We start from the raw sequence: 15,010 nt of genomic DNA, 5'->3' as shown, positions 1-15,010 counted from the left end.
GATGAGAGGCTGAGAAGCAGTGAAGGCCAGGGAGCCCTGGGATGGAGAAAACAGCCCTGGTGGCCCCCTCCACTGGTGCTGGGTCTGGGGCGTGACCATCTGTCCCTTTGCAGAGTCCCACAGATTGTTCTAAACATTGACCTGGCCCCTACCATCCTGGACATTGCTGGGCTCGACGCACCTCCTGACATAGACGGCAAGTCTGTCCTCAAACTCCTGGACCAGGAAAAGCCAGGTAACAGGTGCGTCAGTTTTCTTCCCCTGAGCCAGCCCCGAGCACATTGGCTCCCAGAGCTGGGCAGCAGCTGGCAGAGGTAGAGGCAAAATACCCTTTGCACCTGAGGATCACCCAGAGCTGAGACTTTCTTGGCTGTTTGTGAATAGCGTGTTAATGGACGTGCAGTCCTGGCGTCCTGGTCTGCGGGAAGCGAGAGGTGTTGCTTTAAATAAACTGTTAGCACAGATCCGTTTGGAAAAACGTCCATATGCCAACAGTAAATGTTATTGTTTTGCTTTCAGGTTTCGAACAAACAAGAAGGCCAAAATTTGGCGTGATACATTCCTCGTGGAAAGAGGGTAATTATTGGTTCCTGGGGTGCTTCCGGGCACCAGTCCTAGTGGGCAGCTCTCCCTGCTGGGAATGTTTTTCCCCTTATTTTGGTTTACTAAGCGTGCAGATTTCGTAAACTTAGTCATAAGACTGAACGTTTGCGACTCATCCTTCCCCGGCCAGCAGAGGAATGATTGTTGCATCAGAATTGCAAGGACGGGACCACAGCCCTTACATGGCTGTGGATTGACAGTTGCATTTCTCCACCTCGCTTCCTAATTGGACCAGTCAATTGACTTTCTCAACCTTCTTTCCTATCTTCTGCCTGACACCCTTTTCCTTCTTTTCCTTATGTGCCTTTACTAGCTTTGACGAGACAAATAGATGAGATTGTAGCTCTTCCTGAGTCACTTCTGGGTTTGCCCTTTTGATTTATAACGCCCAATGCCTTTGTTTTCCTCCATACTTACACTGAGCGGGAGAAAAGCTTTTCTATCATTGCTTTTTAACAAAAAAAGAACTTTGAGCCTGGAAAGCTAAACATTTCTGCCCAGAGTTTTGAAATGAATGATTTTGGAGGAAATGACTCTTCCTCCCCTGACCTCTCGTCCTCATAGTTTCCAGCTTGTAATTTTTTGCAAAGGACTCGTGAGATTTGGGGTTCCTGTGGTTTTACCCTTGATATCAATTTCTTGCTGTCTGGAGAATGTGGAGTCATGTGACAGGGAAGGAAAAAGAACAGGCAGGTCTCAGCGAAGGTCATTTCAGATCCCTTCTCACATAAGAAGCTTTTCCCTTTCTGTCAAAGGAAATTTCTACGTAAGAAGGAAGAATCCAACAAGAATATCCAACAGTCAAATCACTTGCCCAAATATGAGAGGGTCAAAGAACTGTGCCAGCAGGCCAGGTACCAGACAGCCTGTGAACAACCTGGGCAGGTGAGTGACACAGCTGTTCTGCACCATGACTCACATGCTTCTCTAATTCTAACGTAAAATATTTTCAACATGTCAAATAATGTACATTTATGTATAAAGAATTTCTTCATAGCAGTCATGGAGTGCTCACTGTGACATCTTTCCCATGACTGAGCAGTGTCTAAGTGGTCCAAGCTGGGCCTCCTCATCACTGCTTGGGCTTCCTCCAATTAAAAAAGATGGTGCTCTCAGAGAGAGACTTCCAAATATCCACCCGATTAGCCAGCATCCGTTCAAGATATCAGACATATGAAATGGGTAGTCCAGTTAGAAAGATCAGAGACTCGTTCCATCTGAGGAGAAAGCTCCATCCCTGGGGCCCCTCCTAACTGGTCATCAGGAAGGGTCGAGAGGCAGCGTAATCAAGATCTTGGGTAGATGACTATGTATAAAATAGATAACTAGTGAGAGCCTACCGTACAGAACAGGGAACTCTACTCAGTACTCTGTGGTGACCTAAATGGGAAGGAAATCCAAAAAAGAGGGGATATATGTATACGTACAGCTGATTCACTTTGCTGTACAGCAGAAAGTAACACAGCATTGCAAAGCAACTATACTCCAATAAAAATTAATTTAAAAAAAGAGATCTTGGGTAGATGCTGAGCCTCTGGACCGTGAATCACCCCAAGAGATTGGGTCTCCCCACGCCGACTAAGATCAGATGTCATCTAACCCAGAGAGGAGGACAGAGTCTGTGACCAAGGTTGAAGAATGAAAAGGGAAACGATATTCTGTTTGATTATTGTTTCTACCTGTGCTCACAAAATTTCTGACATCAAATATTTCATTAGAATGAATCCTCTTCATTAATAGAAATATTACCAGGGAGTTCAGGGCTACCCAGAACACCAACTATTACCAATAAGAACTAAAGAATTACCGCGTGATGAATTAACACAGATCTGTTTCTAAGGAAAGTGAGGACATAGGAACACAAGTTATTTTAAGCACTCTTGATGGAAATCTATGCTAGCTGGGAGAAATACACTATGTCATGATGAGAGGGACTGAATTTCTGCCTAAGTCATTGCGATTTAGAACAAAATTGGAGGAAAGAGAAAAATAACATTTATCGAGCATTTGTCTTATGTAAGACACTGCACCCAGAGTTTTATACACATTAGCTCAATTTAATCTTCACATCCGTTGAGTGAAGAAGGCATAGACATCTTCATTTTAAAATCTGGGGATCCATAAGTTTTCTAATTCCAAAACTCCGGCCACTTGCTGCTTTCCAAGGTAAATTTCATTAACAAGGTGAAGGGAAGTTCAATTCTTCTGTGAGTCTTTTTTTTTTTTAATTTATCTGACCTCTAAATAACCACACAACTAGCCAACACCAGTCCAAGGTATCAGACACATGAAATAAATAGCCCCGTTATTATTAAAATGCCCTCACTCATTATACTCTATTTATACGGCATCTAGCGTATTGAATAGATGTTCATGATGAACTACTTGACCCTCATATGCTCTGAATTTCCTCATGCCTTTTCACACACAGGAATCCCTTTGAAGTGGAAAAAGGTGAGGAGGGAGGGCTCTTGAAGGAAGGGATAAAACCAGGCCTTCATGGCACTCTGGTAAGTCAGATTTCAAGTGCTTAGTGGAGAAGCTTAGACCTATTCATTATATTTCAATTTGAAGTCTTCAAATCCTTCTTATGGAAGCTCTAAGTATTATTATGATTAACATCTCAGAATTGTTTTGTAGCTCTAAAATGATTTTTATGAGCCAGCCTCAATAGACTAATTTTACTTCTATTCAGGAGTTGGAAATGTTCAGTGTTAAATATATCTCATGCACGTTGGTGATCTTGTTACTATTTCAGCCCTTTAAGTGGCGAGACTTATAACCCTTTGAGAATAAGATACATGGCCTACCTTTCAGTATACAGTTTTGCAAACCTATCCATATGGCTTGCGCTGAAATTTTAATATATGTCCTCAAGGGCAAATGCAGTATAAACTAGATTATTGGCACAAGCGCTTCACTCATGTGCTGAATGCCAACTATGTTAAAAACTTCACTTTGCTTTTCTATATTAATAGTTTTCTAAACTTGTTTTGCCCCCATGAAATGCTTTAATATTTGGCTCCCTGGAATTTTCCTCTGCTGCTTTATTTCTATGTTAATCAGTCTGAATTTGGATTCTATCACATAAATATATGAGAACTTCTCAAAGAACAATCTCTTTGAGAAGTGCCTGAATTAGTGGAGCAAAGAATTAGACTCTGCCCAATGGTGATTTCTTTCTCTGGGTGGTGCTCAAACCATAGCTTTAGAATCTGAGAACTGAGAAAATTTTGAGCCTCTTCAAGGTAGTTATTAAATTTGTAAGTCTAAAAAAAAAAAAAAAAAAAAAAAAAAAATTTGTAAGTCTAACCTGACATAGCTGTATTCTATAAATCTTTATATGTTGGCCTTTTGCTCTTTTATCTGGCTCCACTTTGAAGATTATCTTTTTAGTTACAATATCACTGACTTTTAGAAGAAAAGAAAAAAAGTCCAGAATAATGAGATTGTTCAGGAACAAGGCGACAGCTAAGGCTAGAGCTAACTTGCTTGGGTTTCCTTCCCTTGACATGGGTTTCACACATGGCTTGTGCCCTGCTTCTCTTCCTCTAACCAAAGTTAACTGCCTTCCTTCAAAGGCAGCACCATCTTGTCTTTGGTTTGACCCTCTATGTGGTGTAGAGGAAAAATCAGCACCATTAGCCCCATTCCCTTCACTCCTAATCCCCACAGAAACAGTGCACCGCCCCCTCACCAGACCCCTGTGCCTGGTCACCGAAGGATGGTTTGGGGTCAACGTGGATGCAGGAAGTGGAGTAAATAGGAAAGAAGAATGTGAAGTTCAAAGGTTTGGGTTAGAATATTGACATCCACTACCTTTCGGTTGCGTGTTCTTGGACAAAAAGCTTAATTTCTCCTGAGTCTTGGGTTTTCTAGCTCAAGAAAGAAACTTGATCTCTATCTTTGGAGGAGGAAGTGATATCATATATGTAAAGCGCTAGATGAGCTGTAAAGCATGTGCAAACGTTGGATGTTGGGTGTTACTATTGTTCCAGGCCATCTTACCTGTTGTTTTCATTCCTATGAAGCCAACAGGCAGTTAAAATGGGCCAGGATCCCAGGCAGTTGGCATCACTTCTCCACCACGTGAACGAAACAACCAGCAGGGACTAATTAAGACAGCACGGACATATGTGTTTGCATTACGTCCATGTTCCTGAATTAATACGAGGCTGAATGTGAATTCCCACCACCCTCTCAGCTGGCGTTGCACCCCCAAGCGTATTTATGTACACACTACACACACACACATGCACGCGTGTATGCACACAGGCACCCACTCATGCACAAACTCAACTTCTGTCTGAAGACTTTGGCTCAACAGAGAACATAGGAGTTACATAAATGAGAAATTCCTGGGCATTCCATTTTGAAGTACATTTTATATATTCTCTGTCATTTAAGAGGAGAAAGCAGCTTGTTTTCTTTTTGTAAAGCAAATGTCATGTCCTTTTGTAAAGTTGTTGAATTCCAGCATCTTTGTAATTTAGTTTGCCTTTCTACTATTGTATCAATACAAAATAAAAAATCCGTTGAAATTCTAAAAGGACCCCAGCATCAAGCAAAGGAGATTAGAATGTAGCATGTTGAGTGTAAGCTGGTTTAGCTCCAGGATCTATGTCGTCATCCCGAAATTATCCCTCTAACCAGAGGTCCCTGAGACCCTTTGTGACCAGCTACAGAGCAGGAATAAAAAGACATTTGCCAGTAAGTTCTGGCTAGAATTGTTAGCGTGCCAGAAATGGGCTGCCTGTTTCCAGAAACTCACTGAGCCCTAGTTAAGATCACAGGATGGCTTGTAACCATCCACTGACCCACCTCCCCCCTGCCCTGGCTCTCCTGGTTCCAGAGAAGCTGGCCAGAAAGGCTGAGCCCCCAGTGCCTTGCTCTGGCTGAACTCTCATTTGCACAGGAGCCCAGCGTGGAAGGCAAGCCTCCTCCTCTCTTCAGCCTGCACTGAAGGATGAGTCTGAACAGTTGGGCATCTACCTAGATGCTTGGCTTCTTTGCATTTTTCAAAATACAAATCGCAGGGTTAAACATCAAACCATATTTAATAATGTTCCAAACAAGTCAGAAACAGACAAACGTTAAGGACAGACACTTTTCTCCATCAATTACGTAATGTGGCCCCACCTTATTTAATTTTTACTCTCATTTCCCAATACGCCCGCCCTGTCTCGTAAACGTAACATTCTCACCTGCATGTAGGTTGTCACCTCTGTCTTCCCAAGTGCCATTCCCTCAACCGAGGCCCACCTGCAGCCTCACACTCTGCCCCAAACCACTCTTCTTTCGTATCAGTGTCCTCATCCATTGGGATTGCATCCTGGGTCCACTGCTTGCTTGGCATGTGACCGTGGGCAAGTTGCTTAACCTAACTCTGCCTCAGTTTCTTCATTTGTAAAGTGGGCGTAATAATAGTACCTGCCTCCAGGAGTTACTGTAAAGATTATAGGAGTTAAATATATCAGGCAGCTGGAGTAGTCCTTGGCACATAGCAAGCACTCAGCAAATACTAGCTATTGATTGTTAGCCAAGGTCAGTTCACCAGTTTTACTTTCCCTCATTTGCAAGAACCATACTTCTTCCAGCATTCCAACACTGACTTTTACAAATGGTTATTCACATTAAAATATAAAGGAGGAAACATTTTCTGTCTCTTCTGCTATTCCCTCTCCCCTTTCCCCTCCCCAATCCCATCTTACCCCATCTCAGAGAAAGCAGGAGATCAATCTCCTCAGCACAAGTAACTCTATTTCGTATTTGTGAGAAAGTTTGACAATAGCTTGAGTTAGTAGCAATTTGAACAAGGATGCTTATGTGGTCTTATATTCCCCAGTGTTGAGATGAAAATTCTTTTTTTTAATTGAAGCATAATTGACATATAACATTATATTAGTTTCAGGTGTACAACTTAATGATTCGATATTTGCATATATTGTGACATGATCGCCACACTAAATCTAGTTACCATCCATCACCGCACAGTTAAAATTTTTTTTTAATGTTTTTTTAATTGTGGTAAAAGTCACATAATATAAAACATACTATTTTAACCATATTTAACTGTACAGTTCAGTGACACTAAGTACATTCACATTGTTGTACAACTCTTACCATCATCCATCTCCTGAATTTTTCACCTTCCTAAACTGAAACTCTGTCCCCATTAAACACTAACTCCCCATTCCCCCTCCTCACCCCACCCTGCCCCTGGCATCTACCAATGTACTTTCTGACTATTAATTTGACTATTCTAGGTACCTCATATAAGTGGAATCAAACAGTATTTGTCTGCACCTAATGTATATTGGAATGCATTTTTTTAAATTTATTTTTGGCTGCGTTGGGTCTTCGTTGCTGGGCGGGCTTTCTCTAGTTGCAGCGAGCAGGGGCTACTCCTCCTCGTTGCGATGCGCGGGCTTCTCATTGTGGTGGCTTCTCTTGTTGCGGAGCACGGGCTCCAGGTGCGCGGGCTTCAGTAGTTATGGCACGCGGACTCTAGTTGTGGCTCACAGGCTCTAGAGCACAGGCTCAGTAGTTGTGGCTCACGGGCTTTGTTGCTCCACGGCATGTGGGATCTCCCCGGATAAGGGCTCAAACCCGTGTCCCCTACATTGGCAGGGGGATTCTTAACCACTGTGCCACCAGGGAAGTCCCTGGAATGCATTTTTAAGGTTAACTTAATATATGTCCTGCAAACAGATGGTACCTTCTTTTTTCTTCCCCCTGTGCTATACAGTAGGCCCTCACCAGCCATCTACTTCATACATAGTAGTGTACATAGGTCAATCCCAAATATTTTTTCCTTGTGATGAGAACTTTTAAGATGTATTCTCTTAGCAACTTTTAAATATGCAATAGAGTGTTATGAACTGTAGTCACCATGCTGTACATTACACTCCCAGGGACTTATTTATTTTATTACTGGAAATTTGTACCTTTTGACCCCCTTCACCCATTTTGCCCACCCTCACCCTAGATGAAAATTCTAAACACATGTCCACATGCAGGTAACTGCTTTCCATGATGTTGGCACTGGCTTAAAGGATAATCAGGTTATCAGAAAATTACTGTATTGTGGTTACATCTCAGCGAATATGATTTGACCCGAATTAAGACCAAATCCATGTAGTAAGACGTATAATAATAGAAAACTAATGTGCGTGTGTGCATGTGTGTAAAATTAAGCTTTCATTGCAGTGTATCTTCGAACAAGTTGTAGCCAAAGTTTTTTTCTTCCTCATGAAAATGGGTATTAGTAGGTCTAAATAAGAATACAGAACATTCTTAATCAATCTGAGGAATATATACAGTTCAAAACGTAGAAACTATAATGATCCTCTAGTGGTCACTTCAGGAAAGGGAAGTCACCGAAGTTCTATCACCATCTCATACTATGCTGAGCATTTTACATGGAACATTTTACACCTGAAAACTCTTCTGAAAAATAGATATTATGCCCGTTGTAAATATGAGTTTCAGACAGGAAAGTAACTTGACCAAAGTCACACAGTTAGGAGGGTGACAAGTCTGCATTCAAACCAAGATCTGTGTGATTCAAAGCTCGCAGTCTCCCCACTAAATACTAATTACTATATTTAAGACAGTTTACAACCAGGGAACAGTAACTTGCCCAAGGACTGGATAGCCTTTTTAAAGGTCAGTTATAATAGTTCTGCTCTGGATTCATGTAGCGCATCTTTTCCTCAGAACTCTGAAAACACTCAGCCATTTATTCTCATGACATATCCTTAAAGCCAGGGGGAGCAAGTATTATTTTACCAGATGTGGAATCTGGAAGAACAAAGAGATTCTGCAGTTTGCTCAAGGCCATAGAGCTAGCAGCAAAGGAAAATTAAAATCGAGGTCTTCAGATCCCTAACCCAATACTTATCTCCATTAAAAATGGCTACCTCTCATCAAGTTTACATTAGATCAACTTCTTTCAATAATAAACTGTGTGTAACAATAATAAGAATAAAAATAATAGCAGCTATCTTTGTTGAGTGCCTGCCATGTGCTAGGTTCTTCCTATGTGTTATCTCTAGTGCTCATGACCCTGCAGAAACTTAGATTGTGTAGCTGAGTTGCCCCAGGCCCCATAGCAATGTGATAAAGCTGATATTCAAATCCAGGCTTTTCTGGCTTGAAAGTCCAGACTTTCCCACTAAGCCACATCAATATGGGTATGAAATGCCACTCCCAAGTCCCAGGCAGAATATAGGTGATATTCACTACTACAAAACCCTACTCCAATAAATGAATTATGGTAGCACTTTAGGTTATTGTGAACATTAAATGAATAAATTTTTATATAAAGCACTCTACACCAGTACCTTATATCGAGTAAGAGTTTAATAGGTGATGATAACGTGACATTTCTCATTACGTTGGATTCCACCCAAAGAGCTGCACACATGATTCCTTGAACCAAAATAGCCAACCTTCTCTTCTTCATCAGGTGTGATTTACCTTAAGTTACATATAATCCATCAAAAACACTAAGACATAATTATTAAATGGAGTGATTCAGTGCTGAGCTAACTTCAGGGAACGATTCAGGAGTAAGAGACTTGGTCCTTGCCCTTCATCCCAAGTTTCAGTGTAGTTGGAAAGGCTAAAATGAAATAATAATAACTTTGGAATTATTGAAATAGTTTTATCAAGCACCTCGCCGACAGCAGATGTACAGAAATATTTGCGGAATAAATGTGCGCTAAATTATCAGCACAGACTCATTCGTCAGAGAGGCAGGAGGAGGACTGAGGTGGTGTCCCAGAAATCAGAAAAGGAATTTGCAGGAGTGAGTGGTTGGAGAAGATGGACAAAACTGGATGTGACCATTAACTGATTTACCGATAAAGTCCAAAAACATAGATGAAAGCGAGGCAGTGTGCCGTCTGTATTTCGGGAGGGCGCTGACTTAACGAAGCTCATTTCTGAGGCTGATTCCACGTCGCATTAGCCTCGCCTGAGCTCAGGCTCTCATCTGACTCTGGCAACTCTTCTGCAATGCAAAGTCATCTCATTATTTGGAGCCTGTAAATGGCTTGCAGCGTGTTTCAGAGCAATTCTTTTAAAAGTTCTCTTTCTCCGCCTCCCTCTATAAACTCTCTAAGTAAGGTGACCGTTTAGTTGCCACTATTTCCAGGTTTGATTGCTCAGCCATAAAAACTGTCATGATATCGGACACTGAGATGACTGTGGCCAGTGTGTGGTAATTACATTTCATTAAAATTCCTAGTATGCTTGCCGCTGAGAAGGTTTTCAAAGCCTCTAGATAATTACTCTATCTAATAGGGTCTATGACTTGTTCAGAGTCCGTGGTACAGGAAATAATTGGCTTTTTTGTCAGTGGCTCCTGTTTTATACAAGAATGTGTGCGGGTATATGTATGTATGCGGTGTTTGTGGGTATATGTGTGTGTGCGTGTGTGTACATGTGCATGCATGTATGTATGTCTATTTGAGTTTGTATGATACATCATCCATGCCAAGGACCACGCCAGACCTTACATGTGGTTAAATTCAACTCTTCAGGAAAGAAACACACTTTCTCTTCATCTCTATCCCATAGGAAATCAACAAGGAATTTGGCTAATGGGAAATGCAGGTTGTAATCCAAATAGGCTAAGTCACTAAAAATTTTGCCTATATTTTTGTGTTCTACAGGAATCTACTTGTCCCTTCAGCTCTTACAGGGCAAAAAAAGAAAAAAAGAAAAATGTTAATACATTGTGGTTATAAAACTAAGGAAGGTTTTCAGTGTAGTTGGGTGCTTTAAAAATTAGTATGTGTACTAAAGTTGATATCAATTGGGACACAAGAAGACATAAGACCATCATTTTTCAAGAATGAAGTTAACCACATTTTTTTGTCTAATAGCAAATAGAGCACTTCTTAAGCTTCTGCTTGGCTGTGAATTGTGCATCCACCGATGCCTTCTTTTGCTACTACAGACATTAAGTAGTCAACTCTTGGTTTCTGAATGCTTGAGGTAGCATTTCAGGAGGATGGATATGTCTTAAACCATTTGGATTTAAGACAGATATAGATACTCAAGCACCACTGATTCCCAAACTTTGTGGAGCTATGAAATGTTATTTATTTTAGCGACACTTTTCACAAGCAAGAATTCTAAATGACATTTAATTATTTCTTAATGGAGTTGTACGTGAGACTCAGAGAACCTTTTTGAGAACTTCCTGGCACCTCCTCAAGCTAATTGGACATATCTAGGAGTGCTGTGAACCCAGGCCTGGAAATCACTGGTCTCCATGTTAAAAAACTGCATGAAACCAGCTACATGCAGTTTGCAGCTAAGAGTGTATGAAGACTAAGCCTGTCACTTGTCAACTAACTGTTACAGTTAGGGTTAGGGTTAGGAGAGAGAGTGAGGAGAACTGGTTACTCTTAAGCAAAGCACATTGTCCTGTCAGTGTAGGCTGAAAGTGTCCATCTGTTCAACTGGAGACATTTTCTGACCTGGTTACAACAGTACATTTCTAGACACATTTCTTTTCACAGTCACACTCAAAAATACACATCCCTCTCAAAGACTCATCCATCTGAGCTCCTTAGACCTAAATATATCCCTTCTGCTCTCCTTGTGGGATCCAGCTGCAAAGAAGTCCGGTAACCAGCTGTGAATCTAAAGCAATGATTCTTAACCCAGCTGCACATTAGAATCACCAGGGGAGCTTTGGAAAAATCCCAGTGTCCAATCAAGTGTGAGAACCACTGATCAGATGTAACTCCCGCATGCCTTATCGATTTGAATTCACGTTTTGGGGTCTTTGTTTTTTTTTTTTTTTTAGTTAAATCATCTCTAATTTAGTTAGTCCTTAGATTACTCTTGTCTTCTTATCTTTTCATGGCTTTGTAGATAGGTAGTCAGTGGCCTTCTCTTTTGAGCTCCTGCTTCTCTGGATGGAGATGTGAACATTCAAGACATTCTGGCCAAGCCACTAAAGAAGGTTGTAACCTGGTGTATCTTGAAGTAATTTAATTCAATAGCACGAAGAGTGTATAGAAGTTAAAGTGAAATTATAGTACAAGTTCTGTATCCTGGGGATTTGGGAACTCTGTGGTAGAAGCACAAAGGCGGCTGTGATAATTCAACACCCACTGAAGGCATATGACTCTGTTAAGAGAAAACAAACTGATAAGCATCGTGGTCCATCGTGAAGGGCTCTATACTATTTTGTACACAAGTGTCATTTTTCTGCTAACCAAGCCATCTGGGACCCTTGGCCAAACTTTACCTTGCATTAGGACAAGATGTTCCCCAATGATACAGGTACAACAAAGGGATATAGGAGATCATTTTACATGGTGCCTAAAAGAACATCTCTTACCTGACATTGAGGTGGCCAAACAGTTCGTTCGGGTTTTTCCATAAGATGTTACAGAAAAACCCGATCTTCTTGACCAACCCAATAATTTTTCACTTACTTTAATATATATTTGAAAATATATAACTGGCACAACAAACGCATAATTTTACAAGTATTATTGCTTTGGCCACAGTTTAGAAATGTGTCTGTTTAAAGAAAAGTATCAATAAAAATTGTACACAGGTGACACTCATACATGGAAGGGGAAAAAAAAAAAGACACAAGTTTGATAATACTACACCGTAGCATGTTGTAACAAACACGATCAACTTAAAATAAAAGTCATTGTTCTTCCTGTTTGCCAGATTAACATTTTAGGGAGGGAGAAAGGGGAAAATGAAAAGTAAAAGGAAGGTGATTAGATCTTTAAATCAGTTATAGAGGATCACATGAAATAACCCCCAGGCAAAGAAAGCGCTGTTATTGCAGCCAGGTTTGATACTCACGAAGCAGGGTGGGGGGCACTGAGACCCGATCCTGGGGCATACTCATCTGGAATTTAGCCTGCAAGCTCTGTGGCTGTCTTGAGAGAAAGCTCAAACTAGAAAACCCAGGCCCGGCTCCTCATGCGTGTCTCCGAGGAGGTGAACCTTCCTCTTTAGGGAGCATCTTGTTCTGCTGGCTGCGCACTGTTTGTAGAAGGATAAGAAAAAGCACAGAGAAAGCCTGGCACAACTGCTAATGTCTGGGCTGTGTGAACTTTGCCTTGCCCCGTGATGGACTCAGATTAAACTCATCTCTGTCTTCCTCATGTGCCACTCTTCCCGGGCTCGCATGAGAAAATTCAAGGACAGAGAACAAAGCAGCCATGTTTGTTTTTCCAGAAAAAGAAGGGTCTGGTGAAAACAGCCCTGACAGCTGTGCTCTGTGGCTTGGTGAGTTAAGTAAGGGCTTTTACGTGTTTCATTCAAGACTCTGTTTAGTCTGGATGCTGAGGATTTATATATCAATTTTTGGCTCTGGTGTCATTGAGGTAGCTCTGATTTCCCGTGACTTTGTGGTCATCTGTATTTGCCTGCAGTGAAGGAAATACCTAAGAGAACAGGAGTCAACGTATTCCAGGGTCACTTGAAAGCTGGCCTTTTGTCCTTGGCTCTTTTTAATGGTGTCGCCAGGGTTCTAAAAACAAAAGCAGCAGTCCTTAATCAGGAACACCTGACTCGGGATGGGTAACTTGGTCTCACGTTGGCTTTTGCAGAAGTGGCGGTGTGTCGAGGACGCGTCTGGCAAGCTTCGGATTCACAAGTGCAAGGGGTCTGGTGACCTGCTTGCTGTCCAGCACAGCACGAGGCCCCTCTTCTCTCGCAGCTTCCACGACAAGGACAAAGAGTGCAATTGTGGAGATGCCGGTTATCGGGCCAGCAGAAGCCAGAGAAAGAGTCAGAGGCAGTACCTAAGGAACCAGGGGACCCCGAGTAAGCCATTCTCTGTGACCCTCTCAGCGGCAGGCCAAGGCCTTTGGGAATGGATGTTAGGGAGACAAGAACGTCTTGATCCGTCTACATGTTAGATATTATCAATGCACAGGTTTGGGGCTAAAAGCAAATAATAGTTCTGTTTACAATATGAAAGCTGAGGTCATTTGAAATTTTGCTTTGTGAATATTAAGCTTAGGATGAAAATATATTCAGTAAAAGCAGCAGACACAAAACATATGCACACTTAAAAAAGAAAGAAAAGAAGAATCCGAGGTTTCAGTGCTTGTGCATTTAACTAATAGGAGAAGCATAAATGCTTTTTTAAACGGCATATCTGTTTTAGGATAATATATGTTTCTAATTCCTCTTATTGACTGGCAGGGTCAAACTAGTCGAATTCAGCATGAGAAGCACTGCCTAGCATTTTCTTTATAAAAACTCTTATCAGGCAACTATCAGATTCCTATGAAGCGGCACCTTCCATAAAAGAGTGAGAGTCTAGTGCCATCTAGTGACTTAATGTGAAAAGTGACTTATTTCTATGGTAACGCCTTTCTGAACTGGTTTTGGAAAGCAGGATACATTAAATTAAATTCTATGCCCAAAACCAGGAAATCAAATCATTCACTAGAGTGCAATGGAAGCTCTTAGAACAGGCTTTTTTACCCTGGCCTTCACAGATGAACTTTATAGGATCGTGAGCCTCTAGCATTTTATCCAAAATTTTAAGTATATTCTATGTGTATATATGCACATTTCTGGATGTCCATAACTTTTAACAAAATATTAAAGGAATCTATAACCCCAGAGGCTGAAAATCATTGACTTTGGAGGTTTTCTTTCCTCCTGAGAGAAAATGCCAGGTTTAATAATTCACACAAAGATTTCAAATGGGAAAACGACAAGGGACAGGACCCCTGACCCTCTCCCTTAACAGAAGCCATCTCCAGTGTCCAGCTTGGAGGTGGGGGAAGCCTCTTTTCTCTCAAGAAGTTCAGTTGTCACTCCCCTGGCACTGACCATAAAACACACTGATTTTTCCGTGTGGAGCACAAGTTCAAGAAGTCTGGGGCCACTTTTTCAAGCCACGTGGAGTGCTGTGTATTCGAGAACGGGAGTGGACGCTCCCCTTTTGCGTAGTGATGGGATTCGTGAGCACTCGCAGTGATCCAGTGCACAGGGGCGTTTCCTCTGAGAGCAGCACCCTGCAGGGAGTGACATGATTCTGATCTCGCAGCCAATGTGCTCCCTTTCTTCCTACTTTAGCAGCAGGCTGGACACGTAAGGCCACTGAGTGCCCCCCCCGACCCCCCGCAGAGCCTGAGTGCATCTGACCAGCGGGGACCAGTGTGTGTATGTTAAAGCTCTTATCTAGCCCACAGTGAGCCTTGACAGTGGTCTCCAGTGACCAGAAAGCCCACTCACCTCCCCCTGGCATTACTGTCCATCTGCCAGGCATTTAGTCAGTTGGCTGATGAAAGCATTTGCAAAATTTAATTTTTCCTAGAGCAATCTTCTATTGTTTGTGCAAATAGAAGGTGTCTGGAGCATTCACCTTTTTGAAAAAGCGGCCCAGTGTCGTGGG

At 41.8% G+C, this 15,010-nt stretch overlaps 1 protein-coding gene across 6 annotated transcripts in view; it reads left to right on the top strand.

Moving 5' to 3' along the window:
- Positions 1-15,010, top strand: part of SULF1 (sulfatase 1) — a 158,310-nt gene that overhangs the window by 126,895 nt on the left and 16,405 nt on the right. For all 6 annotated transcript variants that reach the window (XM_057532226.1, XM_057532227.1, XM_057532223.1 and 3 more), the window contains 4 exons: positions 114-242; positions 520-576; positions 1,359-1,488; positions 13,206-13,422. In XM_057532226.1, coding sequence (XP_057388209.1) covers positions 114-242; positions 520-576; positions 1,359-1,488; positions 13,206-13,422 — 533 coding nt within the window. The remainder of the gene's footprint in view (positions 1-113; positions 243-519; positions 577-1,358; positions 1,489-13,205; positions 13,423-15,010) is intronic.

The sequence above is a fragment of the Balaenoptera acutorostrata genome, chromosome 17 (assembly GCF_949987535.1).
Source record: "Balaenoptera acutorostrata chromosome 17, mBalAcu1.1, whole genome shotgun sequence".
In the NCBI taxonomy this organism is placed as follows: Eukaryota; Metazoa; Chordata; class Mammalia; order Artiodactyla; family Balaenopteridae; genus Balaenoptera; species Balaenoptera acutorostrata.
This window is presented reverse-complemented; position numbering and strand designations above follow the sequence as displayed.